The following is a 26,294-nucleotide window of genomic DNA, read 5'->3' as shown; positions in this document are numbered from 1 at the left end:
GTTTAAAGTTACTATGATTTCATGTAATTCCTGAGTGAAAATCTAGGCAAAAACACTCGCTATATTGCTCACTCTTTTTAAGAATGTCACATATCAAAAATCGACAATTTTCAGTTGTGCAAGTTTTTGGAATGTCCAGAAAATGTACTATATCTCAGCAAAAGCGGCATATTTTTAACATGGCAGGGCAGGGCAGGGCACGCTACAGGGCGGAAAGTGTTATTTTTACATTTTTAAGAAAAGGTGTCGTATTAGTTTCTTTTTAACATTCTAAATATTTGTCAAATGGAAAAAACATTCAGATTTTACCAAAAAAGATGTGTTGCACAGTAAAAAGTTCAATAAGTGGCTTGATATTTATTTTCAACACATTTTACTATATTTTTTAACTCCTGAATTTTTTTTTCATTTATGACGTTGTTAAAAGAAGTAAGCGATATGTAAAATAGTGAATTTTAACCAAATTTAAAAAGTACAAATATAAGCCACTGAGAGTTTGAACAAAATCCTAGTAACTTAGGTAATCAACTCACAAATGTTTGTGTGTGTAACTCCAATCGCTCTCGATAATACAGCTATTCGTATGTTTTTTAATTTCTTTTCCCAGATAATAACAATGTCTTTAACTCTGAACTTCTTCACGTACGTCATCTCTTACACATCAAATCTATTTCACACCCATTTCCAAGATTTTTAAACACAAGGTTGATTCCCTTGCCTTCATTTAATGAATGATTTATTTTTTTTAGTAAAAAAAGAAATATTTGTGTTTTTATTATTTACACAAATATTTCAATTTCATACTATTTCTGTGAGCCTAAGCGACTCATTATTAGAAAAAGTTATCAATTGTGGTAGAGTTGATTCGAACCGAGAAACTCTGGTTTAAGAAGAGTCCGCGACACTAACCACGGGACCACAACCTGATAAATTTAATGCAGTGTCGATCTGATGGGGAACCCAATGCACCATTTGGATTTGGCTAGGGGAAAAAAGGGGTATCAACATACCTACCTATTTTTTTCTTTATACTTTTCTACAATAAATTGTTTATGATGTAAGGAATTTTAACAGAAAAATCTCTGGTTTATAACGTCATTAATTGGGTTGTGACAGCGTTTAATTTTTTACCATGTTTATTTAGTGTTTATTCACTATTTTGAAATGTATTTTCCAATCGGATGGCCAAAAACCCTGGACGCTTTTGGGTCGAATGGAAACCCCTTTGTCCAGGTCGTCTGTAATAGAGACAAAATATTATTTGCCGTCTTAACGGAAGACACAATAGTGATTTGGTTCAGTAAAGTAAGGAATTTCATAGTTTTGAAAAAAAATTAACTAAGAAGATCTTTTATGATATTGTTCAATTAAAACCGGCTATCTTACATTATTGTTGTCGGTTACTAAAAGTATATTTTCATACTAGGATATTATAATTCTTTCATCTTCTATAGTGATAACAATTTTACTGTCCATTTTCTCTTACAGCCCTGTGTTCCAATTGTATTCAGTCAAAGATCTCCCGATTCCCTTTTAAGATTAGGAAAAAATGTCAGCGTTGAGTGGAAACCAGATTCGAGTATGCTTTGTGTTGCTGTAAGTAACTATCAAAAATTTGTATTTTAATTTCGTAATTCAATTAGTCTATGGACATTTCGATAAGTATGCCTTCTAATATATTTATTCCATAATTTTTCCTCCATTAAAATGCGAATAATCATTTTTTAAATGCTGAAATCATGTTGACCTTTGTTGTAGGTTTTAATACTTTTTTTGTCGTTTATTTTATTTATAACTTTTTTTTACTATTTATTCCAAATTTATGAATTGATCATCAAAGTGGCACTGAAAATAAGGCAAAGATGAGAGAGGGTCCATCATGTGCATTATAAAAACTGTATCAGCATGTGAATATCAAATTAATTGAATTAAATTGATATTGAATCTTAATTTTAACTTCAAAATCATCTTTATGCATATTAACCCTTAATAACTAAACATTCGTCTGGCGGACTACGCAATTAAAAACGTGAAACTTAATCAAAAGTATTTATTAAAAATAGGAACCGTTTACATGGCACTTTAGTTTGGTTTATTAGGAATGAATGTAAGAGACATTTTACAATAAATCACTATTCCGCACAGCTACTACATATGTCAATATTGTGCGATCCACAAATGGCATTGTGTCTACAAATATAGTGTAGTTATCTAGGGTTAATACTATTATTGTTCAATTCTTCATATTGTACACTTTTATAAGCTTATCATTTAACTAAAAGAATATAAAAATATTTTCAGACGTCAGAAGGGCATCTTATTTTATATAATGTAGAAGTGATCCCGGGTCACGTCAGCTCCTACCAGCAATGTGATCCTCCTACCTCCAACCTCAGGAGAGATTCTGCTGAACTCTTTATCAAGGAAATCATTCCTCCACTCAAAATTGTTTTGGTATGTAAATCTTGTTCAATGTTGCTTTTCTTTCATCTTAACACATTTCAGATGGGTATTTTTTACGTCTGCGGAGGTGACGGGATTCGATAATTATGTACACATAATTAAGACCTTAACAAAGAGATTGGTATATTATATTAATATAAAAACAATGTTTGAAATTTACTTTCTTAGTCTCTCGCTATCCATTCGCTCCACATGTCCATACCATCTTAAAAAACTTTCCTTAATCTTGTTGGGTAATATATCCAAAATAAAACAAGGTTTGTTGGATTGAATTCTACATGTATTTATGTATATGTCAATACGTGACGTGTTTCATCTTTTTAGAACCTTGTTTTATTTTGGATATATTACCCAACATTCAAAATAGAATTCTACCAACTGTCTGCAGTTACAATAATTTCCTTATTCTTTTCAACTATCCCTAGTTCAGCCTTTTTAATTCTGCCATACAATGATTTTCCACACATTTGTATGAGGTAATGCATTTTAACAGCGTTCACTCTGCTTTCATTCTTTTTTTGCCAGTTCCATGATATTTTATTTAATTTTTGTGATAATTTTAGGATAAAGAGATTCTAGTTTGGGATGGCGGGATAACTCGTCTCTCGTGCATTAGCGGATCGGAGTTGATGGTTTGCACCACACAGGGCCACCTGTTACGCTACAGGTGGGATGGCACACAAAACCGGGACTACTGCCTCGACCTCCGGAGAATACCATTTTGCATCAATCAGCAAGTATCTAAAGGTGAGTTCATCGATTCTATTTTTATTTGATTAAAAATACGTTTTCAGATTAAGCTTTGCATGAACAGGCTTAAAAGTAGACGGTCTTAACTCCGTTCTATTTTCTAATTACAGCATCGAAAGTGAAATTTACGTATCACCAAGACCCCAATAGCTAAGCTGAAAACTTTACTCCAAATGCTAATTAAGAGAAATATGATTTTGTCAAGATTGTAACTACTAAACATGCAATGAAAATATCAAAATACTGAACAATGTGACTGTTGTTATGAACTTAAGAGCTGCGCTCTTTTTGGCAAATATATCTAAAACATGTTGTGTGTATTCCTTGGTACAGGATCTCCCAGTGAGCTACATAACAAAATTTAGTCATATTGCCTATGTGATATGCTAAACGAATAAATTTTATTCAATAGCTTACTACATAATTTTTACCCAAACCAATTATATTATAATGTTGCATGGGAATGAAAGATATGTGCTTGAGAGAGATGTTCTGGATGAGAGTGATATAATAATAATAACATAAGGGTGAGATCCATGCATTTCAGAGAACCGAAAAGCATTCCACCATAGATCCGCGTATAGGAAGCATTGTATTATCAATCCACAGTAAAAATAATCAACGTCAAAGAGTTACTATTATCCTTTGAACTATTATCTGAATCCCAATTTGCTACGCGGGAAATGAAGGCCCATTTATTCGGTTTGGTTAGAATTTTTGTTACTTTCACATACGTTTGTGCTTTGTACCATCACATGCATCATTTTGCTTTATTGTTTATTGCAGCAATACCCATTGTAGAAGAAAATACTCATGTAAGCGACATAGAATACTCACCATTAGTCGGAGGGTTCGGTATCACACTCAACGATGGCCGGGCTGCTTTTCTCACCGCTACAACACTCAAGTTTGATCCCAATGTAAGAAACATCTTTAATATTTTAAATTGCATGTTAATTCCATCACACCCATCCGTATAATTTTTTTTATATTTTTCAGGACTATTTTTTAAATTGCTTTTTTGATGATTAGGGATCTGGAACAAAAAAAATGCATAATTTACTTAATATCTTTCACTCTCAAAAATATGTTCACACTTGAAATGCTCTTTAAGGTTCAAAATTACTCAGAACACACTTGAAGAGTTAAAAGTCATGAAATAAAGGATATGGTTAAAAATCTGCAACTGAAATTTATTATGTTCTCAATTTGTCTTATTAAAACACTAAACTTTTAATGCCGCTCTTACTAAATTAGCTGTGTGACATACTTAGTCAAGATGTCTAACAATACTGTTGGAGGTTCAATTCCTGCCAATATTCATATTATTTCAATTTATGTGTCAATTTTACATTATTTTCTAATTCCTTGATTTATTACCATGTCATACATCAATTGCGTGTACAAATTTAGTTTTTATTTTATTTTCATATTATTTTCTTGATAGTATTGGACTGAACCATCGATATTGAAGGTGAGAAAAACCTAGATACTGGCTAATGTTCCAAATCCATTTTGTAAACCTTTATTTCCTGTTGTAATATGACCTAGTGATATAATTATGTCCATTTTGTATCTATGCCCCATTACCATATTACATACCCAAATGCAATACAAAGTATCAAATTGTTATAGAGTTGAATGGTGTTGTTTCTAGCAGTGAGGATTTCTTAATTTAATAGTTCATGATTAATCAGTAATGATGTGAATCTTTTTTTTCTTTTTGCACATTTTATCTTGCATATTTCACTTATGTCAACATTAACTTTGTAATATTTCTTTTTAATTGACTTAGTAAAAGTGTTATTTTATAATAGATTTGAATTTATACTACTGATTTCAGGGGAGCAATGCTCCCATCGACAGGTGATATAAAACTAAAAACTTCTCACCCAAAACTAGTTATATTAATTTAAAACCGTTATATAGTAATGCTTCAACTTCTGTGGGTGTCATGTCAGGTCCTCCTTACAACAACTATCACTTGAGAGTAATTGTCCTTTTTATAGGCAGCTCTAAACAGCACCTCGACGGTCCTGATCCCCGTCCTATTCCGTATATTCCAAATCCAGAAGATCTGCCTTCTGCTCGCACCTCGTCGACCCTCTATTTTGCCTTTTATGATAAATGCTTTAACTAAGTTGATCTTAGCATATTTCAATTCATAAATGATTCATCACACTTTGCAGTAATTGCTCTGGTACTAGGTTATATTGCATTATAGCATTGGAATTTTTACCTTGCTTTCACATTATTTACAAATTAAATAATTTTCTATTAATCTGACACAGTTCCTTGTGCCCTATTAGATGTGGATATAAAAATGACAAGTTCACAAAATATTTTAGATCATTATTTACATATTGGGCTAATGCAGAAAAATCTGTGCCAAAAACATTAAAAAAAATTGATCATGATAATTATTATCAAAGAGAACTGTGTAAATATATATTATATTATAATTATGTGATTTTTTTCCATCTCACTGTCTGAGATTTGGTATTAAATATTTGTGCGTAAAAACTAGTAAAGAAACGTACCATTCGGAGATCTCTGTTTGCTACCAATACCCTCTTAAAAAATATATATTGTTTTATACGTTGTCAAAATTTGCTACCATATGGTGGAGTATTTATTATTTTTCTAAAAAAAAACAACAAAAAAATATAAAAAATTGAAAAACTAATCATCTGTCCGAGGGTACAAAAACGGTAATCTCAGCAAAACTTTTTTTTTTAATTTTATGCCCCTCTAAGATGGTACCTGTATTGCTTGTGTATGTAACCTCACCCTAGGATAAATATTTTATAGTGTACTTTAAATTTTCAACCTGTATTACTGTATTCACAGCAAGTGCAAGGAATATGGGCTCAAGGAATCGAAGATGCTACTTGCTCAAGTGTCAATCACAAATATCGTCTCATAGCGTTTGGAAGACAGAAGTAAGAACACATTTTGAAGTTTTCTTCTGTATACTTCTGTTGTTTTGCACGGCAATAATTTTGTTTTTATCTGTTCCGCAGTTCTCACGTCAGCGTGTTTACGGTGGATGAACAAAGCGGGGGGCTGGAATGTTCACATAATATGGTGCTCAGCTCAAAGGATTTTCCAGGCGCTCCCGGTGCAGTGAAATGCATGAGGTATATCTAATACATTTTCATCCAATTTTGTTAGTAATGTTGATTTCTTCATCTGATGTATTGATCACCTGTCTCAGAGACAACATTTAAATACATATTTCTAGACATATTCTCTCTCTCTAACCCTTATCCGCACCCAATGGTGCATAGGGCACTGCATCGTATTGACGCAATGTTATCTTGATCGTTAATTATATGAAGGCAAGGTGATCACTCCTGCGCTTCAGGGACCAGTCCAGAGTAATATTAACTAAATATTAGAATGTAAAATCACTAATATTTATTCTCACCCCCCCTGGGAATCGAACCTGGGACCTCCAGCACGGTAGCTAAACACGCTGACCACGGAGGTGGACACATTAGTTAAACCATAACCGCTCCCTATGTGGAGCATATGGAGCCCACAAACTCCAATCTTCAGGCTTATCTGTCGTCCGCTAGCTCCCTTAAATCCTCCCAATTCAGGTCTGCTTTCCAAAGTTCAGACAAGAGCTGCCGACAAATTGACAGCGGTGGTCGTCCTGGGCCCCGCAAACCTGATACTCAAGTACTACTCAAGTTCCGCCGCCATGGCGCCAAGAAAATAATTCTAATTAATCAATATTTTTCGTATATTAGGTTTTTACTATTTAATATAATTAAACCAGAATCATATAAGTACAATTAAATTGTAGTAAGTCTCTGAATTTGATTGAGTTGGCTGTATCCACATACCAAAAAACTTTGAAGTGCAAAGGGTTAATTTTATATTAACACAACTATTTCTCTTTGCAAAAAAGAAGCATATGTTTAAAGGCAGCTAGCTATTCACTATAACTATGGCTGATTCCAATACAAGACTCATCAGAAAAAACAGAAAATGGCCGTGTCCAAAAGGGCTCCTATAAGTCAGGTTTTTTGTATGTTTTTAGATGGACAGGTGATGGTCGTGCCTTGGCCGTGTCCTGGGTGGGGGGAGGAGTGTCGGTGTGGAGCACCTTCGGGGGCCTCCTCATGTGCTCCCTTGCTTGGGACTACGGCCTCAACCAAGACCTCACCAAGAATAATCCGCTCAACGTGTACAGCATGGTAAGCCAACATTTTTCATATTTGTTATTTAGTATGCCAAAAAATATGTTCGGGGATTATAAATACATATAACTCTTGTTTTTTACCACTTGAGTATTATATTTTAACTAGTTTCATATTCAAACCGTAGATGGAAGCATCTGTAGCTTCCGCAACTAGTCACTAAATATACTATGTACTCAAGTGGTAAAAAACAAGTGTTTTATTTATAATATGTATAATCATGTCCTACCACAACATGAATGCCGAAGCAATAAATAACATAGTTTGGAGATCACTATGTTTTCTTTCAAAATTAAGAGTTTTATATTTTCTCAACGATGCCAAAAAATATTTTGTAATTTGATCTCATCATTTTTATTGTTAATAGTAAAATATTGATACTTAAAAATTGAGTGAGCTAAAAATAAAAAAAATATTTTGAACTAAGTTTTTTTGAAAAAAATATAAATTTTTGTATGAAAATATTATATTTTTATTTTGTAATATTTTTTGAACTGTAGTAATTTTCATATTACAATTTATATATTTTCTATTAATTACACATTTCACAAAATTTCTTAGAAAACGGCTGTTATACTTATTTATCTAAAAAAGTGTATATTTTTCCATGCTGTTTATATAGCTTATTCTATTTCCAAGTTTTAAATGCCTATACCTTTAAAACTTTTTGTTCATAGGAATGGTGCACGGAGGGCTACCAGCTATGGATGGTTCGAGAAAGTAAGGAGATTTGCACCAGTCTCATCCAGCTAGATTTTGTGAAAAGCGCTCTCACGGTTAACCCTTGTATGGTAAGTCCTGCATCATATTTCTGACATTCACTTGTTTAGAACCAATTCAAAAAAATACTTTTGATTTACCATTCGGCTCACTTATGATCCCAAGATGTGTGCTTCAATCCCCTTCTTTCTTCTTCTTCTTTAACGTTGTAGCGTTTGGTCTTCCTCTACTGGATATAGGCCTATTCTGTATCCTTCCTTTTTTTTTCAGTCTATTGCTGCTTGCACCCACTTTCTACCCCCCACAGTGGATATTTTGACAGACCATCCAATCCCCCTACACTCCCAAAACTTAATTCCTTTTTTCTAAAATACTAGACATCTCGAGTTGAAAATGGCACAGAAAATAAATATTTGTGTAAAATATTTTATTTTACTAAATCATATGTCAGAAATCGGTTACCAACTTGATATATCAATAGTGTTCATGATTCCAGCCTATGAAAAAAGATTGCATTCAAAGTGTGACTGTTGTTAATCCAAAGATATAAATTTACATTTATTTGCCAATAGAATCACCAAAGCCACCTATATTTGCAAGCAGATGACCGATTGTATGTGAATCTCGGAGACAACTTGACCAAAGGTTCTCGAGAATACGACGCGTCAGTCTCCGAGGACGTCCTCCAGAGCAATGGCGGCGGCAAGGATGATCCCCTCTTGGATTCGTATAGCACCAAGTCGAGAGATCACCAGAGTGCTGGAGGGATGGGCTGTGAGTCGGATGTCGGGATATCGCTGAACAATAGCGTGGCTGACGGGAAGCAGTGGATCGTTTTACCACTGCCTGCCACTTATTCGGCTACCAATTGGCCAATCAGGGTTCGTATTTAAAACTATTTTTAACTTAACTTTTTGTTCAGTTTTGTACAGCAGTGTATGTAGTAATTTAAAAAAAAAATTAAACTGTATACATTTATGTGAATCATAATTTTAAACATATTTAAAACATTTTTTTGTAGAGACCCACCAAGCCACCTTGTGTGTCTTGTCGGTGGAGTTCTTTTTTAATACATTTTTTATTGTTTTTAACGATTTTAATTTAATATACACACAAAAAAGAGAGAAAAATTAAAAACTTAAACATTTTACAATTTTCATGAAATTAACTCTTGATCCCATTCCTTTATTTTGCCTTTGTTCCATTGATAATAAACTATATAATAAAACTCAATTTTTAGTCATGCTTTTTTCTATGAATTTTTTTCTCAAATCTATGCAGTCTGTGTTTATAAAAGGTTACTGGTTGGCTTAGAGTAGTCTCCATATTTGCAGTTTCGCTATTTTAAACCTTTTTTAGGAACCAAATCTCTGCAAATATGGATTAACCAATGGAATTAATGACAGTAGCACATGCCATTGAAATAATGGCTGATGTCAAATAGTGAAACACCATACCAAAATGCTAACAAACATTATAATTTCAATAATAATTTGTTCAATGCATATCAATAATTCATATAAACCATTGTATTTTGTGGATGTTATGACACATCCCAAATTTGTGAGAGAATCTCATTAAAAAATATATAAAATGATTAAGGAAACACTTGGTTTAGTACCACTTGAGTTTATTAATGACTACTAGTTTCAGACCTGACGGTGGAAGTTAAGCTTCTGAAACTAGTAGTCATTAATAAACTTAAGTGGTACAAAAACAAGTTTCATTTAATTATTTTATATAGTTTTTAATGAGATTGTCTCACAAATTTGGGATGTGTCATATCATCCACAAAATACAATAGTTTATATGAATTATAAGTGGCATAAAAACAAGTGTTTCCTTAATCATTTTAACATGTCTTACCACAAATTAAATGCTGAAACAATAAATTAAAACTATATTTGTATATATTTTATAAATATCACATATCTTTAGGCTAGTTTTTACCAAAGTATGTACATCAATGTATGAATAAGAATAACTTTTTATTGGATAGGTTTATTTTAAATATGGTCACTATATAATATTGTTATTTTACCGATTGCAGTATAGCGCAATCGATGTGTCCGGGCAGAATCTTAGTGTAGCCGGTCGAACTGGCATCGCTCACTACAACATGCTGTCTAGAAAGTGGAAGTTATTTGGAAATGAATCTCAGGAAAAAGACTTTGTTGTTACGGGTGGAATGCTGTGGTGGAGAGATTATATTGTTGTTGGTAGGTATTTATACAGTTTGTTCCATTTTAGAAGCCATTTAACAACTGACCATCTTGTCAATTTGCACAATCACTTTCAAATCCTGTCCTTGGTCAACTCTTACCACTCTGTAGGCCAGACATTCTGGCCCGTATGATTCTAGTAGGCAGCTCCGTGGGCCACAATGTCTGGCCCGGCGCAGGTATAACTTTAATCACTGATTTCTCTATCACCCAAGTATATTCTACCAAAAAATATTGCAGATAAATACAGTTAATCTTAATTGACATGGTTATACGAATTGCCAGACAGAGTTTCTCAAAATTAGGGAACCAAAATATTTATTTTAATGGTAAAGAAATACGTCACATTTTTTTTGATCATAGTAGCTGATCAGTTATGAGAAAAAATGGGCAGAGTGGAAAGGGTTAACATTATAATCTATTTTGTATATTAAATGCATTTTTAACATTGTGGTTGGTATTGTTTACATTATAAACCGTTAACCACACATGCATATCACATGGTAATTAATTACTATAACTAGGTAACTCTAAAGATGAGGACTGACCGGAGTCATTTTGTCGTAACATAACACGTTACGATGCGAGCATTCGTATAGTCAGTACAGCGAGCCGAGCTGCTTGCCGCTCGCTCCTAGTGCTCCATTCGAAGTCAGATGTTCGCTGCAAATGTTACATTACGACAAAATGTGGAGGTCAGTCCCCATCTTTAATGAGCTTTATTGGAAAATTGTAAAAAGTTTCATCAATCAGTTTTTGTATTTTTATAATATAAGATATATAATTATTGATGATTTCCAAGCATATTTCATGCATATACAGAACAAAAAATAAAATTATGTTTTTACTTGAAACGTGGTAACGTGGTAACTTTCGAAGTAACCTAGTTGTAACAATTACCCTACCGTATAAACTGTTTCATATTTTACTATTTTATTTCAAATAAACATCTTTTTGTTTATTTTAAAACTATAGTCACCAAAATTCCATTGTTCACAGTGTCCACCTGACTACATATTCTTATTTTATTTTTTCCAGGTTGTTTTAGTATCTTAGAAGGAAATGATGAACTCAGGTTTTACCCCAAGGACTGTAAATTAGACAATCGGTATGCGAAAATATACCCCGTCAATGCACAAGTATTACTGCTGGACATGTTGGAAGATCAGCTGATAGTGTTTGGGGCTGATGCGCAAATATTTATTTATAACTTAAAGCAGATTGACACAAGTGAGTTTTTTCCATACTCTTCTTCTATTTTCAATCACTTTAGGCATTTCTTAAACTTTACTTGGTAAATATCGTTATTTCTTAAAATCTATTATGACTCGATTTCGATGCATCGCATATCAGTGGGAACAAAGGTTCCCGCTGATAAAAAAAATAAGAAACAGCATCTGCCCCGTCTTTATTCTATATGTCTCAAGGGTGCAATTTTAAAATTTAGACAGCTTCACTGCTCGGCTGTCCAAACTCAAAACACAATAAGGGACATTTTTTTTGTAGTACGTTTTTTTGCATTTTTGGACTAAGTAGATTCTACCTAGTCCAAAAATGCAAAAAAAACGTACTACAAAAAAATGTCCCTTACTGTGTTTTAAGTTTGGACAGTCGTGCTGTGCTGAATGCATGGAAACATGCGTAACCATGGATTTTAAGAAAGAGTGTTATTTACTAAATAAAATTTAAATTTGAAATGCATTGCCAAATCCTGTAATTAAATAAATAAGAATTTTATGATATCTGCTTTGAACTTTGCTATTTATGCATTGAAAATGACCCAGATATTGAACACTGTTGATTAGTTTGTACATACCAGGAATAAAGTGGTAGAATAATTCCTAATTAGCAATATGTTTAAATAATATCCAAGGAATTTAATGATCCTTTAATATTAAATTGATCAGTATGGAAACCTCCAAGGTCCATTATTTGAGCCACAGACATCTTATGACACTGATTTTGTTTTCTAGTTGGCAACATAGAGATAGAGTGTATCCAGGGAGTGGATTTAGCTGGTCTTTGCGTACACCCGGCGTGCGTGGTCTCTGTCAGTCTTTCTGATCTCCGTCATGAGACTTCGAGACAATCTCAGCACTCTATCATTAGAGATAACCCAGTCAAACCAGCTTACTCTATGGTAGGTCAATTGTATTATTCTGATGAACAGTTATTAAATTATGATAAACTGGTAGTTTGATTGCTTCAATTCTACAGTGGTTAATGGATTTTTGATTTTGCCACTAGCAAAATAACCTCTTCCCACTGCCACTAGTAAAATTACCTCTTTAAAAAAAAATTATTACTAAAATACATGCACCGTTGGGTAAACTCATATTTATCATAATTTAGATTCCCGCCAATCGCCAACATTAATTCCCGAATGATTTTTTAAAATAAATTATTCTCAAAATATTGAATCAGTTTTTTTCATGGGTAAACAGTAAATTTTGTTTCACCAAAAGAATCGGGTGCGATTAAAGGTGAACTTGTTTATTTAATACATATCATTTATGATATTCTTTTTTTTCTTACAGATTATGAATGTTAGTGGAAGACTTTTGCTAGTTCAGAGAGAAGAAGCTGAACAAGAAGACTGGGACACCAATCCAGTAAGTTTTACTTCTATAAGAACAAATTGATTGATATTCCATTGCATACTGATTTTTTTCATCAATGAAATCTTCACATTATTCATTTAGATCCATCCAAAAAAAAGATAAATAATAATAGTTTATTCATAAATATTCATAAATAACAATGTATAATACATATTAATTTACATAAAATTATCAATTATATAGAGACAGTATATAATACGCAGTGATTTTTTACGACAGAAACTATTTTTTTTGGTCATGATTTTTTTAAATTTTTAACTATTCATGCGCTCAGTTGCTAAAATATATATATATATAAATAAAAATTATTAACACCGGTCATTTAAAAAAATCTTATTATTGCAAATTTTTTCTATTAATTTTGGCATCGTTTTTCTATTATAAAGGGCTAGTTTTACACACTTGTATACATATTTATAAGTTGAAACATAAATCAGATTTTTAAAAATCTATCAGTAATAATAAAAAAAAGAATATGCATTTTTACAACCATTCTTAATTGTTCAGTTCTTTAATAACATGTGTATTTTAATGATGAAGGTCATGTTCGGAATGTGGTTTGAACCATTTCCTCAGAGGGAAGATGGGTTTGTAGACAATTGGCTCATGGAGCAACTTGTACAGTCTCGGCATCAGGTGTTTGTGTTCAACGGGTTTATGGACAGGAATGTGATGGTAAGACTTGTGAATCAGGGGCAATGGTTTATGGAGCTCGTTTACGTGAAAGAGGGGCTTGTGCATTATTGGGAAATGCGGTTTGTGCAGTATCGGGAGGTGCGGTTTGTGCACTTCCGGGAAGTGCAGTAGCGGTTTATGCAAAAGGGGTTTGTGCAGAATCGGAAGGAGGGCGGGCAACTTGTGATGCTGCGGATGGACGCTGTGCCCGATCTTCTTCACGATGGCATTGAACCCGTGGTGAGGGTCCGCCGTGTATTCAACAACTCGCAGTGTCCCATCTGGCTCCACCAGAGAATATTCGCCTGAAAATTTGTTACCGACTTGAGTATTCCACATAATGCAATAGATGAAATATTCATACTGTTCTTCTCTTCATTTTAACATACCTTTTACAAAATCACCGTCTCTCTTTTCCCATTGCGACTTGTGGTCTCCCGTGTGGGGGTCATGTACTCCGTAGTCAAATGCATATCTCGGATAAGCCTGAAAAAATATGAATTTGACTTAATGTTCATTAAGAGAGAATTCAGAACTCGAACTGGCAACTATCCTTAGGTGTTAGTAAAGTGATGCATACAAATTTATTTTACTAAATATTAAATATAAAATACGATTAGTTGAATTAAAAATCTCATTGCACTAAGAAACACCCAACATATCACACGGCAGTGAAAGATTCAATAATATTGCTGAGTGTAAATACAATATGTAAATTAGCTTAAATAGGGTAAAAAAAATCTATGTTTGAAATTCTATCGCCACTCGAAAATAAAGAACACAAATAAATGTGATATAAACATAATGTGCTACTTTTACCCAGAGATCTTCATTTGGGGTATCCAAAACATAAAAATATCAAACTTGCAAATTTCTATATTTTTAACTCCCAAGAAGGATCCCCCGCCCTGCCTGCAGACATTATTAGCTGTGATTTTTACTTTTTCCCAAAAAAATTATATAAAAGTCATAGCTAAATAAGTCACATAGTTACACAACTTAATTGGGGTACAGAAATTGGTCCGCTTATACTGCAGTCTCTGAACATATTGACAGTAAAATAAAATTGTCACTCAATTTTAGAAATTTTGGGAGACAAATTTTTCTATTTTATCTACCCATTCTTTAGAAAAAACACTGCGGCGGGCAGTGTTCAGTACCTCTTCTGACAAATCATTATTACAAAGTATTCCCACCTTGGAAGACTCATAATCGGAATTTGTTTTAATTCCAATACCTGTGTAACTTGTTGAGTTAGCAAGAGAACAAATATGTTTAATCACTGCGGAACAGATACAATTTTTTTTTTAATTGTCTTACCCAATGATCAAGCCCATGTTTGTGTTCTTCTACATGCTTCAAGTTGATAGCTGGAACTAACTCCACAAACAGCAATAAAACAGAAATGGCTAAGAATTCCTGTAATCAAAATGTGTATATGTACCAAAATCATTTATCGTTTTGCTAAAAATGGTGTATGAACGATCACTTATGAGGAAAAAAAAAATTAACTTGATTTTTATGACGTTTGATTTTATTTTTAGTTTTTTTATTTCTTGTTTTTTTTTATTTTTTTTTTATTATGATTAAAGAAAACACTTGTTTTTTACCACTTGAGTTTTATTAAAGACTACATGTTTCAGAAGTTAAACTTCCATCATTCAGGTCTGTATAATAACAATATTATGTATTTTTATTATTTACATAAATATTTCAATTTCATACTATTTCTGCGAGCGTAAGCGGCTCATTATTAGAAATAGGTATCAAATTGTGTTAGAGTAGATTGGAACCGAGAAACTCTGACTTAAGAGTCCGCGACACTAACCACGGGACCACAACCTGACACCGACCTCATTTGCAATCTACAAACATATGTGGTGCGTGGATACACCAAAGTTAGCAAAACTTGTACCTATACACTGTTTATAGTTGCATATAAGTGTCTATCGACTATGCTGCTATGTACTAGACTGGACTGAAATCAAAAGAAAATTGAACCATGAAATAAAACTAATCTTCAATTCTTTCATAACAATACAGTTTAAAAAATAAAAAAAGAGAAATATTTGAGTATTTATTATTTACAAAAATACTTTCATACTATTTCTGTGAGCCTAAGCAGCTCATTATTATAAATAGGTATCAAATTGTAATAGAATGGGTTCCCACCCAGAAACTCTGACTCAAGAGTCCGCGACACTAACCACGGGATTGTATCCTGACACTATTGTTAAAATATCATAAAATGACTATCTGTATATAATAAAATATCTTCATATTGGAATATACAATTATTATTATTACTTTAAATAATTTAATGATTACACTTTCTTCTCTTCTTAATTTTCTACCACAAATATTATATTAATTTTATTATTATCGAAACTGCAAGTTAAATATTATTTATCGTTTAATTTAATATACCATTAATTTAAAAATATAGAATACCTTCATCTTGCAACACAAAGGAAACACAACAGTTGAATGCAAGAATCGAACTGTAAAACATATTGTGTAAACCCCTTTTATATGACTAACATCAGGATGTTCCGATTTGAAACCCAGATCTGTATAACTAAATACTAATATCGCATGTTTATCAAAAATGTTTCATTTAATCATGATATTTATAATTTTTCCAATGTGCCGAATGCATCATTCTTTTCAACATCCTTTGTCTCAGGATGGGTATGTACGGGAAACAAAGTGCATTTGGATAAATTAAAAGTGAAACTTGGCGCTGCATGCAATGTTGTACCCAATAGACCATGACAAATGTATTAACATTTTCTAGCAACTAATTATTCATTTGAATCTGTTCTTGACCTCCTTATTATCTACAATCATATGTAGAATCTTCCTAAGAGAAAATATTCAAATCTGTGAATAAATCTATGTACACGCTTTTTTTGAATATGATTTTATTATTTTGAAATATTTATAGAATTTATTAATTATTAACTTATTTAGAAAATGATATATTTATAAAATCAGATCTAAAAAAATGTATTTTTGTAAATCATATTTCATTAAATCCCACATCGCACTGTACGGCCAACCCCGTGGTAGACGACTCCCGGGCAGACCACCAAAGAGATGGGTCGATAGCTGGGAATCGACGTCGCAGGAGGCTAATCTCTCTTAAAAACAGGCCGCAATGCCTATAATAATAAGAAGAAGATATTTCATTAACAAATTTCTATTAAAAAGCCATGATTTATATGTACTTTGAATGTTTTTCGTACTTTAAATATCAAAAATTAATAAAATTTATAATTATATTTGTATATATATAATTATATTTTTACATATAATTATATTTTATAATAAGAAATTTAATTTAAAAAATAATAATTAAAAGGCGATAGGTATTTTTACTAACAGTAATCAAGTTTATCTTTTATTTTACCCATTACAAACAATATCAATTACCTTTATTACTATCTCCCAAATAATTCATTGGCACCAGTCCCTCGGCTTCCATTGAATTCGGGTGTATCCATTTACTTTACGAGTTATGAAAATACCTTCCATGGCGGTCTACATTAATAGAGGGAATCATTTTAGTGAAACATTGTCCCCTTTGCTTCCACTCCGAGCTATTCCTTTTGTTCTGCCAAGGAATGCTTTACTTTGTTAAACGCCTTGAAATTATTATTGCAAATAATAATTTCAATTTCGAGAGCCGAAATATATCGTAGCGAAATTTTCTGTCGCGATCAACGCCCTTTGATGAAGAGATTACTAAGCAATTTTCGCAACGTTTAGTTTAATCTTTTATTTATGGCATTTCCAAACGTTTTGACATCCTTTGTTGCAGAGTTACAAGTGCCTCCCGGGCACGGTGCTGGCGTCGTGCGTGGAGTCAGTGTGGGCGGCGCGGCGCTGCACGCGGCAGCAGCCGCACCTCACGGCCGCGCTGTGGCTGTGGTGCGGCGCGCTCGGCATGCGCGTGTGGCTGCCGCTCTTCCCCCCGCCCGCGCCCCCCACCGCCACCTCGCGTCACTCGCACACCTTCATGTCCAAGAGGATCATGCTGCCCTTCCACCTCAAGATATACCCCTTGGGTGAGTCAAACCAAATTGCGACACAATTACCATGGCAATGCACTCAACATGACCTACATTTTACGTATAATTTTCAATCTGTTTGTGTGTAAAAACTACTACCCTGAAAACATGTCATGTAAGATGCAAAATTGTATCACAATACGCTGAATTGTTGGGTAATATATCCAAAATTTAAATTAAATGTTTGATAAAGTCTTAATAAGACGAAACGCGTCACATATTAACATATACATAAACAAATGTAGAATTCAATCCAATAAACCTTGTTTAATTTTGGATATATTACCCAACAATTCAATATGGAATTCTACCAACTGTCTGCAGGTATGTATAATAAATCACAATACGTTACTTACTGCATAGAATGTATGCATCCATATTATATTTTGCCAAATGTGCTAGTCCAATTTATCATCATACCTCGTGTAAGCCAAAAATAATCATTTCATTTATTGATTCGGCAGTCACCTTGTGGTAATATCTATTCATTTTAAATTTAAGTTTTAATTAGTAATTACCACTATTTCTTAAAATCTAATGTGACACGTTTTTCGGTGCATTCCGCATCATGTTGTGCAGTATGGTGTTTGAAAATGATGCGGAATGAATCGAAGCACGTGTCTCATCCAATTTTATGAAATACATAGTGGTTGCTTTTATCAAGTAACACTTAAATTAAAAATGCAGAAAAATCACTAGCAACTGCTGATGCTCTGGTTTTAAGAGGACTCCGAGAACAAATTCTACTCGTATTGAAACTTCAGAAAATGTTTTTATTTTTATTTTTTTAATGTCAGTTGTTGTGTAAAATATTAAAGAACCAGCTGCGTTTTGAACTCACATAGAACTTGTATATTAAGTTTAATTAAAATCTTTCGGTTTTCAGCAATACTATTTGAAGACGCGATACTTCTTGGTGCAGAGAATGATACTTTGCTCTATACAACAGATTCAAATTCTGTGTTTTCGCTTCCATTCTGCATATTAAACCGTACTGTAAGTATACTTTCTCATTTATTTTCTCTTTATCCAATATCATGGCATTTTTATAAAATCTGCACAGCTTTTCTCAAGAGCTGAAATATTCCTAAATTAACCGATGAAAGATTGGCTACCATTACATAATTCATGCGGATACTTTGTAATATTTTATTTTGAATTATTTCTAGAGTCAAGTATATCTTCACCAAATACTTAGGCAGCTGCTCAGAAGGAATCTGGGTTATCATGCCTGGGAAATTGCCCGAAGTTGCTCTACCCTCCCATACTTCCCACACTCTCTGGAATTATTACTCCACGAGGTACGAAATTCTTACTTTAGTATGTATATGCTTATATTCAAGTAATACTGCATTTTCTACACCATTTTCCGATTAACATGTTTACTGCTAAGTACTAACAAAATAGCTATTTTCAAAATGCTAAAACTATATAAAAAATATGCAATTAATATGCAATGTTCTCGTGTGTAGCATTCACAAGCGGCTCATATTTATACTCCTTTAGAGACAAGCGAGTATAAACATGAGTTGTCGAGGAGACTAAAGCTGAGTTTAAACTCGTAAATTATACATTCATATATGAAATTTAGTTATTTATGATAAAAAAAAATTAAATATTAATTTTACACTGACACAAATATTGTGTCAAGACTGTAAGGGTGTCCTTTCAATTCCGCAATGATACTTTTAAGCCATTTGAATCATTGTTATCAGACATAAACGTATTCCGCGCTGGCGTAAATGTTGGATGTACATGCCTGGCACGTACGCTATACCCAACGTGTTAATATTCCAAAACATTTCTCAAATATTTGTTTGCTTTGAAGGTATTAGAAGAAGAAGCAACAAGTAAGGAACCTATACCAGATGCACAACTGCCAAGTGTTATTGAATTCATTCAGGAGTTCCCCGTATACCTTCAGGTTCGTTAGTGATTTAGTTATCATAAATATATTAGCTGTGTATAGTAAAACTTCTTAAATTTTATATTGAAGAGACCAAAATTTAAAACTATGACATTTTCCTTATACAAACTGGTCATAATGATATTTGGAAGAAAAAATTGTTAACAAAATAACAAAAGCATTGAATGAAATTGGTAATTTGAATCAATTGTAAAAAAATCACAACATGTAATTCTTCTTTATACTTTATTCCAAAGTCGGGTAAAATATTTTTCAAATTATCCAATGTTACGTATGAAAAATCATTGGAGGAACCTTGTCCGGGGAATTTTTCAACATTTCTCAACAATTAAAATAAAAAATGTGATTTTTTCAAATTGTTTAAGATAACAGAATTTTTTTTCCAGACGATTGTGCAATGTGCTCGAAAAACAGAAATAGCCCTCTGGACATACCTGTTTTCTGCAGCTGGCAAACCTAAAGAATTATTTCAGATGTGTTTAAGTAGAAAAATGTTAGATACGGCCGCATCCTATCTCATAATATTACAGGTAATATATTGGTCATTAATGTCTATGTTGATATAATATTTTTCAATATGTCCGCTATCAAATTACATATTTATTGTAAACTTTTATAGAATTTGGAGAGCTCGTCTGTCAGTCGACAGTTGGCAACAGTTTTATTGGATACAGCTCTACAAAGTTCTCGATGGGACCTCGCTAGAGATCTAGTGAGGTTTTTACGGGCTATCGGTAAGTACATCAGTATTGTATTCATCCATTTTTATTAATATGCACAGTGTAAAGACAAGCTTCATACTATTTTTTTGTTATAATTAAAATGTAACTGTTTTAAAATCACTAATAAAAATATTTTATTATAACTTAATTATAATGTCTACCGGTTTCGAAGCTAACTGCTTAATCAGTCTTGATAAAGAAGCGGTTAGCTTCGAAACCGGTAGACATTACAATTAAGTTATAATAAAATATTTATCGTGATTTTAAAACAAAGTTACATTTTAATTATAAAATAGAAAATCACAAAGTTAGTGCTTCAAATATAAATTATATTTTTGTTGTTGTTTAATTTTAGATCCGAATGATGTAGAATCACCAAGAACTTCGGTTATCATGAGCTCCAAGTTCTCCATCAATCCACAGACTGCACCTGTTAGCCCAAACGCAGAAGATTTATCAGTTATCTTGGGCAGTATGCAGGTACATAGTTTTTTTTCTCTCCGGTCCTACATCTATATATGTACTTGTTTGTTTTAAACTTGATGTTGAAAAATGGTTAAAAATTACTTATCTTTATATTCCAATAAAAATATTAAAATATAAGTTATGTCCATGTTTCCACTGATAAGAAATAATCATTAAATGAATAAATAAACAAAAATAAGAAACAGCTCATATCCCCACTTTAACCTTCAACCTCCCAAGGACACAACTCTAAAATTTTATACAGTGTTTGAAAATGATGCAGAATGCATCGAAAGACGTGTCACAATAGATTTTAAGAAATAGTGGTATTTACTAAGTAAAACATAAATTTAAAAAATGTACATATGACTTGTATTACAAATTGAAAATGGATATAAATACATATTTATAAATGGTGTGGTTGTTTAGGTGAGCCGTGGACGTAGTTTCAGTACAACAGTAACACCGCGGGTGACCGTAGAAAACTCCAAGCACAGTGTCAGCGAAATGGTGACCACAACGCAAACCAACATGAGCGCAGCCAACCAGTCTGTCAACAGAAGAAAGAAATCCGTCCCCACGGGACGCACTGATAAGTATGTCATATAATATAATTTTCAACTGATGTACTATTATATTCATCACTTTGGTAAGATTTTATGTTTGTATTTACTATTTACTATGCCAAAGGACGCCCACGCTGCGAATATCTTTGCGACTTATATGAGGACATGGGCTGTTCAACATATGAGGAGCTGAAAAGGGTTTCGACCGGAGTGGTGAAGGAGATGTCATTTGCTGCTGCAGACCAATCCACAGGATTGAGACAGAAAGAGACGATCTACTATTTAGTACTCGTTAATGTAATCCTTTAGAATCCCGGGATTAACAGCTTTTCTTGTCAGGGAATCGTGCTCTGGAACAGCGGAAGAATTCTTCATTGACGTCATGCTGCAGCGTCACGCGCGGCGTCTCCTCGCCAGTGGAAAGATGTGGCAGCTGGGACACTTTGCCTCGCGCCTCGACTTCCACTTGGTTGCCTGGCTGGCCACGGAGAAAGAGAGAGCCGCGAGAGTTGAAAACGCAGTCAGCTGTCTTAAGCAACTGCACGATGACTTCAACTGGCCGTATCCAGTGTTGCAGCAACCGCTGTCCCACCTGTCCCAGAGAAAGGGGAGCAACGCGATAGTACCCTCCACTCCATCCCCCACAGAGCACGCCAGCTATGGAGGGGATAGTGGATACGTGTCTCTGGCAATGGGTACTGGACTGCACCACGATATGCAGGTTTGTCTTTTTATAATGCAGTATTTTTCTATTCCGCCTCCATAGTGTAGTGGTTAGCGCGCTAGGCTACCACGCTGAAGGTCCCGGGTTCGATTCCCAAGAGGCTCAAAATAAATATTTGTGATTCTTCAGTCTAATATTTATTTAATATGACCCTGGACTGGTACCTGATGCGGAAGGCTGATCAAAGATAACACTGCTTCTATATGATGCAGTGCCCTATGCACCATTGGGGTGCGGATAAGGGTTAGAAGAAGAAGAAGAAAATTTTTATATTTTTGAAGCATACTGATCTTCATATAATTAATGATCAATTCAACATTGCCATTCGAGGCGCACCTCATCAAGTTCTTCCAGGACCTGCACCTGTTGATCGAATCCGAATGGTAACAACCGCCTCCATCTCCTAACTTAGCACAAAGCCATGTCCGCCTCTGTAGTGTAATGGTCAGCACGCTCGGCTACCGTACTGGAGGTCCCAGATTCGATTCCCAGGTGGGGGGATCAAATAAATATAAGTGATTTTTTCACTTGAATATTTATTCAATATTACCTGAAGCGGAGGGCTGATCAACTTTCCTTCATGTGTTAACAACGGTCGCGATAACACTGTGTTTATATGATGTAGTGTCCTTTCTGCCTTCGGGTGCGGATGAGGGTTCGAAGAATTTAAACTTTTGCAAGAGCTTCTACTTGAGCCGGGCGGCCCATCTGCACATATAAAAATCATCATTTGTAGGGACAAAATTAGCTACACATTCTTTGATAGTAAGCTGCTTTCAGTTGTGCATCAATAGTGCAAACAATCTTATACTTCTTACTCATTCACACACATTAAAAATGTTCTAATAGAAAAGGTCTAGATTGGTAATTCTGAGAGCATTCATTTTAAATAATTATTGTAAATAATTTTGAATAATTACATAAAAATACATAGCCAATGTATAATTCATAATATTTTATGAAATATTATTAATTGATTCTTTATAATATTATTAATTAACTGCTTTACTCGACAAAAACCAAGTGTCGTCTCTTTAACGCCTGCATCCTAACAGTGTTGCTGTACGGATGTGAGTCGTGGCACCTCACCAAAGCTCAAAGCAAGAAACTAGCAAGTTTTGAAAATAGATGCCTGAGGCGAATACTGGGTATAAAGTGGTATGGTCAGGAATGACGATGTGAGGAGAAGAACTCAACAGCCCCTCATACTGGAAGTCCTGAAGAGAAGAAGGTGGACATGGTTGGGACATGTCCTTAGAATGCCACCTGAGGGCATCAATCCCTCATGTCTCTTCTTCCAACCCCGAGGATACCGGCGCCCCGGAAGCCCGCTGACGACCATTCACCAACTATACTCAGCGGAACTTCGAGACGCCGGACTGACCTGGGAGGAAGCCAAGGAGATGGCGCGTGACAGAGTGACTTGGAGACGACTCGTGTTGGCCATATGCTCCACCTAGGGAGCGAACATGGATAGAAGATTAATTGATTCGGCATTAACTTTGTGGAATGACATGATTATTTTAATAAAATTAAACACTTGAATATACCACTTTAATGAGTTTTATTTATATTTACAAATAGTTTTAACAGTTTGTACCAGAAGATGGAAACATCTTTAGTTTTCGAAACTAGTCGTAAATATAAATAAAAATGTTTTGAATATTGAAATCATTAACTTTGTGGATCATATTGAAATATTATTTCGAGAAATAAAAATACTTTGTGTTTTGATCCGCTCACATTTTTATTAACCGACTAGTTTCGGCAACAACCTGTTGCCCTCTTCAGGGTTTAATTTATGACTATGTCAAAACACAAAGTCTTTTTATTCTCGAAATAATATATAAATAAAACTCATTAAAGTGGTATATTCAAGTGTTTAATTTTAATAAAATTTTATGAAATGTTATTGTAATGTGGTGGTATCTGAAGAGTACCTAATATCTTATATGCATAAGGTTGAGTACAGTAGGTTGAGAGTACAGTATGGTACATAATAAGCAGGTGGAGCGCGCCATGAGCGTGACGAGCGTCGCGGAGGCGGCGAGCGCGTGGGGCTCGGCGGAGCGGCAGTACGCGGCGCTGATGGACCGGCTGTCCCAGCAGCAGGCGGAGAAGGGCAGTGCGCGCGCGGAGGTACAGCTGCGCTACCTGCTGCAGCTGCTGGCCGAGGCGGGCGCGCTCGAGTGGGCCGTGCTGGCCGCCTTCTTGCTGCAGGACGCCATGGCCGTGCTGCGCGCCACCGGCGCCGCGCGCTCCGCCGACATCTCCCTGGACGCCGTCGCGCGCCTCATCAAGCTCTTCCAGGACCTGCACCTGTGGATCGAATCCGAATGGTAACAACCGCCTCCATCTCCTAACTTAGTTAACTTTTCAGCACTATATTTTTAAAGAATTACTTATTATTACTTATAACCCTTATCCGCACCCAATGGTGCATAGGGCACTGCATCAAATTGACACAGTGTTATCTTGATCACTACTTACGTGAAGGCAAGGTGATCACTCTTGCGCTTCAGGAACCAGTCCAGGGTAATATTATATAAATATTACAGTGTAAAATCATTAATATTTACTTTCACCCCCCCTGGGAATCAAACGCGGTAGCTAAACACGCTGACCTTTACACCACGGGCGGGCAATTTTTTTTTACATAAATCTTTAGTTTTGAAGATGATTTCTTCTTCTTCTGTTTGTGTCGTGTCAGGTCCCCCTGACTTCCCATCACTTAAGAGTAATTGTCCTTGTGCTGGGCAGCTCTAAACAGCGCCTCAACAGTCCTGATCCGCGTCCAATCTTGTATATTTTGGAGCCAGGAGATCTGTCTTCTGCTCACACCTCATCGACCCTCTATTTTGCCTTTTATGGTTAGCTGCAAAAGCTCATATTTTTCTTTTCTCAGCACATGCCTGCGTTGCTGACAATATCAGTCCATGGAATGCGTAGCCACATTCGAATGCCTCTAGTCGGTTCATAGTGCTGATTTTGAGGGTTCACAATTCAACTCCGTATAGAAGTACTGAAGAACATAATAATTTATTAAATGCATTATGTACTTAATCCATTTTATAACCGTTTGCAACTTAACTGTAGCAACAGTTTTCACCATGAAATTTTTCTTACAATTTTTTTTTTTTAGTTGCAAAAACAAAAATGAACATTGATTTGATGAGATTGTTGAAACCTTCCTTCTGATGTTAATTTCTCACTTTGATTTCGCTTACAGCCTCGGATACAAACCTTTTATGCTCGCCGTCCAAAACCAGACTGTAATTCTTAATACCATACTGAAATCTAAAGAGAGCCAGCAGACCAATTCCGTAGTGAAGACGGCATCCAGCGTAACCAACCACGTCAAGTCCTTCCAGCAGGAGACCATCAGCGAGACGGTTCCCAAGGACGGCAGTATCGGGTCGCAGCACAACTCCGACTCCACCAGACACTCGGTGCACCGCAAGGACTCTCCCAAGCTGCAGGAAATGAAGTACCAACCCGAGGAGGGAGACGTCTTGCCGTCCAACTCTCCTGAGCCAAACAACTGTGTGATATCCTAATTCTCTAGCAGTAACAAACAACACGTCACATTATTCTGTCCATTATTTGATCAACAGGTGCAATTTTATTACATTTTATACAAAAAAATATAATGATATAATAGATTAGTATTTGGTAGTGGTTCGTAAACTTTACTCTATTCCTATAGGTAAGTTGTGGTGCTAAGCCTCGTACGATACAATATTCATAATGTAAAAACATGTTTCACTAAATATAGTATTGTGTATTGAATTTTAAATATTGGATAATTGCATACGTTTGTGCCTTGTTGTTGGTTTGTTGGTGGTTTTTCACATTGTTGCTTGTTTTAAAAAATATTTTTACTATGTCGCTATTATACTATGTATAAACAGGAATATGTGCCAGTTTAACGCCGGACATATTTTAGATAAGTCAATATTTGTTTAATGCAGAAAAATACAATTTTGGAATGTAGTTTCAGAATATCGTTAGGCCAAACGACACTGCGAAAATTAAAGGAGTCGAAATGGAAAATTTCCTAGTACTGCTAGTATTTTCCAGATATAATATTGTAAATAGAGATATTACTATATAGTTTGAAAAAAAGAAAAAATCTTAATACAATTGAAGCTTTCA

At 34.5% G+C, this 26,294-nt stretch overlaps 2 protein-coding genes across 3 annotated transcripts; one reads left to right on the top strand and one right to left on the bottom strand.

Moving 5' to 3' along the window:
- The first annotated feature begins 1,084 nt into the window (after positions 1–1,084).
- Rich (Guanine nucleotide exchange factor subunit Rich) lies at positions 1,085–26,271 on the top strand. Of its 2 annotated transcripts, none has more exons than XM_088261471.1 (25): positions 1,085–1,305; positions 1,489–1,596; positions 2,302–2,454; positions 3,027–3,210; positions 4,000–4,133; positions 6,064–6,155; positions 6,237–6,353; positions 7,265–7,421; positions 8,102–8,215; positions 8,717–9,025; positions 10,195–10,363; positions 11,405–11,596; positions 12,340–12,506; positions 12,904–12,978; positions 17,486–17,732; positions 18,622–18,731; positions 18,905–19,036; positions 19,564–19,659; positions 20,049–20,192; positions 20,282–20,396; positions 20,740–20,864; positions 21,279–21,445; positions 21,755–22,136; positions 24,147–24,478; positions 25,369–26,271. In XM_088261471.1, the coding sequence occupies exons 1-25, from the start codon at positions 1,165–1,167 to the stop codon at positions 25,694–25,696; spliced, it is 4,290 nt and encodes a 1,429-aa protein (XP_088117597.1). In that variant the 5' UTR covers positions 1,085–1,164; the 3' UTR covers positions 25,697–26,271. The 2 variants fall into 2 exon arrangements, with proteins under 2 accessions (XP_088117597.1, XP_088117596.1); XM_088261470.1 differs by having other exon boundaries at positions 24,144–24,478.
- Positions 13,375–16,119, bottom strand: LOC148308554 (uncharacterized). The gene is made up of 4 exons (XM_088261535.1): positions 16,114–16,119; positions 14,983–15,081; positions 14,052–14,148; positions 13,375–13,967 (listed from the first exon to the last, which is right to left on the bottom strand). The coding sequence occupies exons 1-4, from the start codon at positions 16,117–16,119 to the stop codon at positions 13,516–13,518; spliced, it is 654 nt and encodes a 217-aa protein (XP_088117661.1). The 3' UTR covers positions 13,375–13,515.
- Positions 26,272–26,294: the final 23 nt, after the last annotated feature.

This window comes from Brachycentrus maculatus, unplaced genomic scaffold, assembly GCF_059751285.1.
Source record: "Brachycentrus maculatus isolate JH-2025_06_01 unplaced genomic scaffold, ASM5975128v1 h1tg000157l, whole genome shotgun sequence".
NCBI lineage: Eukaryota > Metazoa > Arthropoda > Insecta > Trichoptera > Brachycentridae > Brachycentrus > Brachycentrus maculatus.
This window is presented reverse-complemented; position numbering and strand designations above follow the sequence as displayed.

Excerpts from the sequence above, each read along its gene's own strand:
- Rich (XM_088261470.1), top strand. The coding sequence starts at position 1,165 with ATGTATTTTCCAATCGGATGGCCAAAAACCCTGGACGCTTTTGGGTCG. Across the intron at positions 3,211-3,999 it reads CAATCAGCAAGTATCTAAAG|CAATACCCATTGTAGAAGAA; the intron begins GTGAGTTCATCG and ends TGTTTATTGCAG. Across the intron at positions 4,134-6,063 it reads CACTCAAGTTTGATCCCAAT|CAAGTGCAAGGAATATGGGC; the intron begins GTAAGAAACATC and ends CTGTATTCACAG.
- LOC148308554 (XM_088261535.1), bottom strand. Across the intron at positions 14,149-14,982 it reads AACATGGGCTTGATCATTGG|GCTTATCCGAGATATGCATT; the intron begins GTAAGACAATTA and ends ATATTTTTTCAG. Across the intron at positions 13,968-14,051 it reads AGACGGTGATTTTGTAAAAG|GCGAATATTCTCTGGTGGAG; the intron begins GTATGTTAAAAT and ends ACAAATTTTCAG.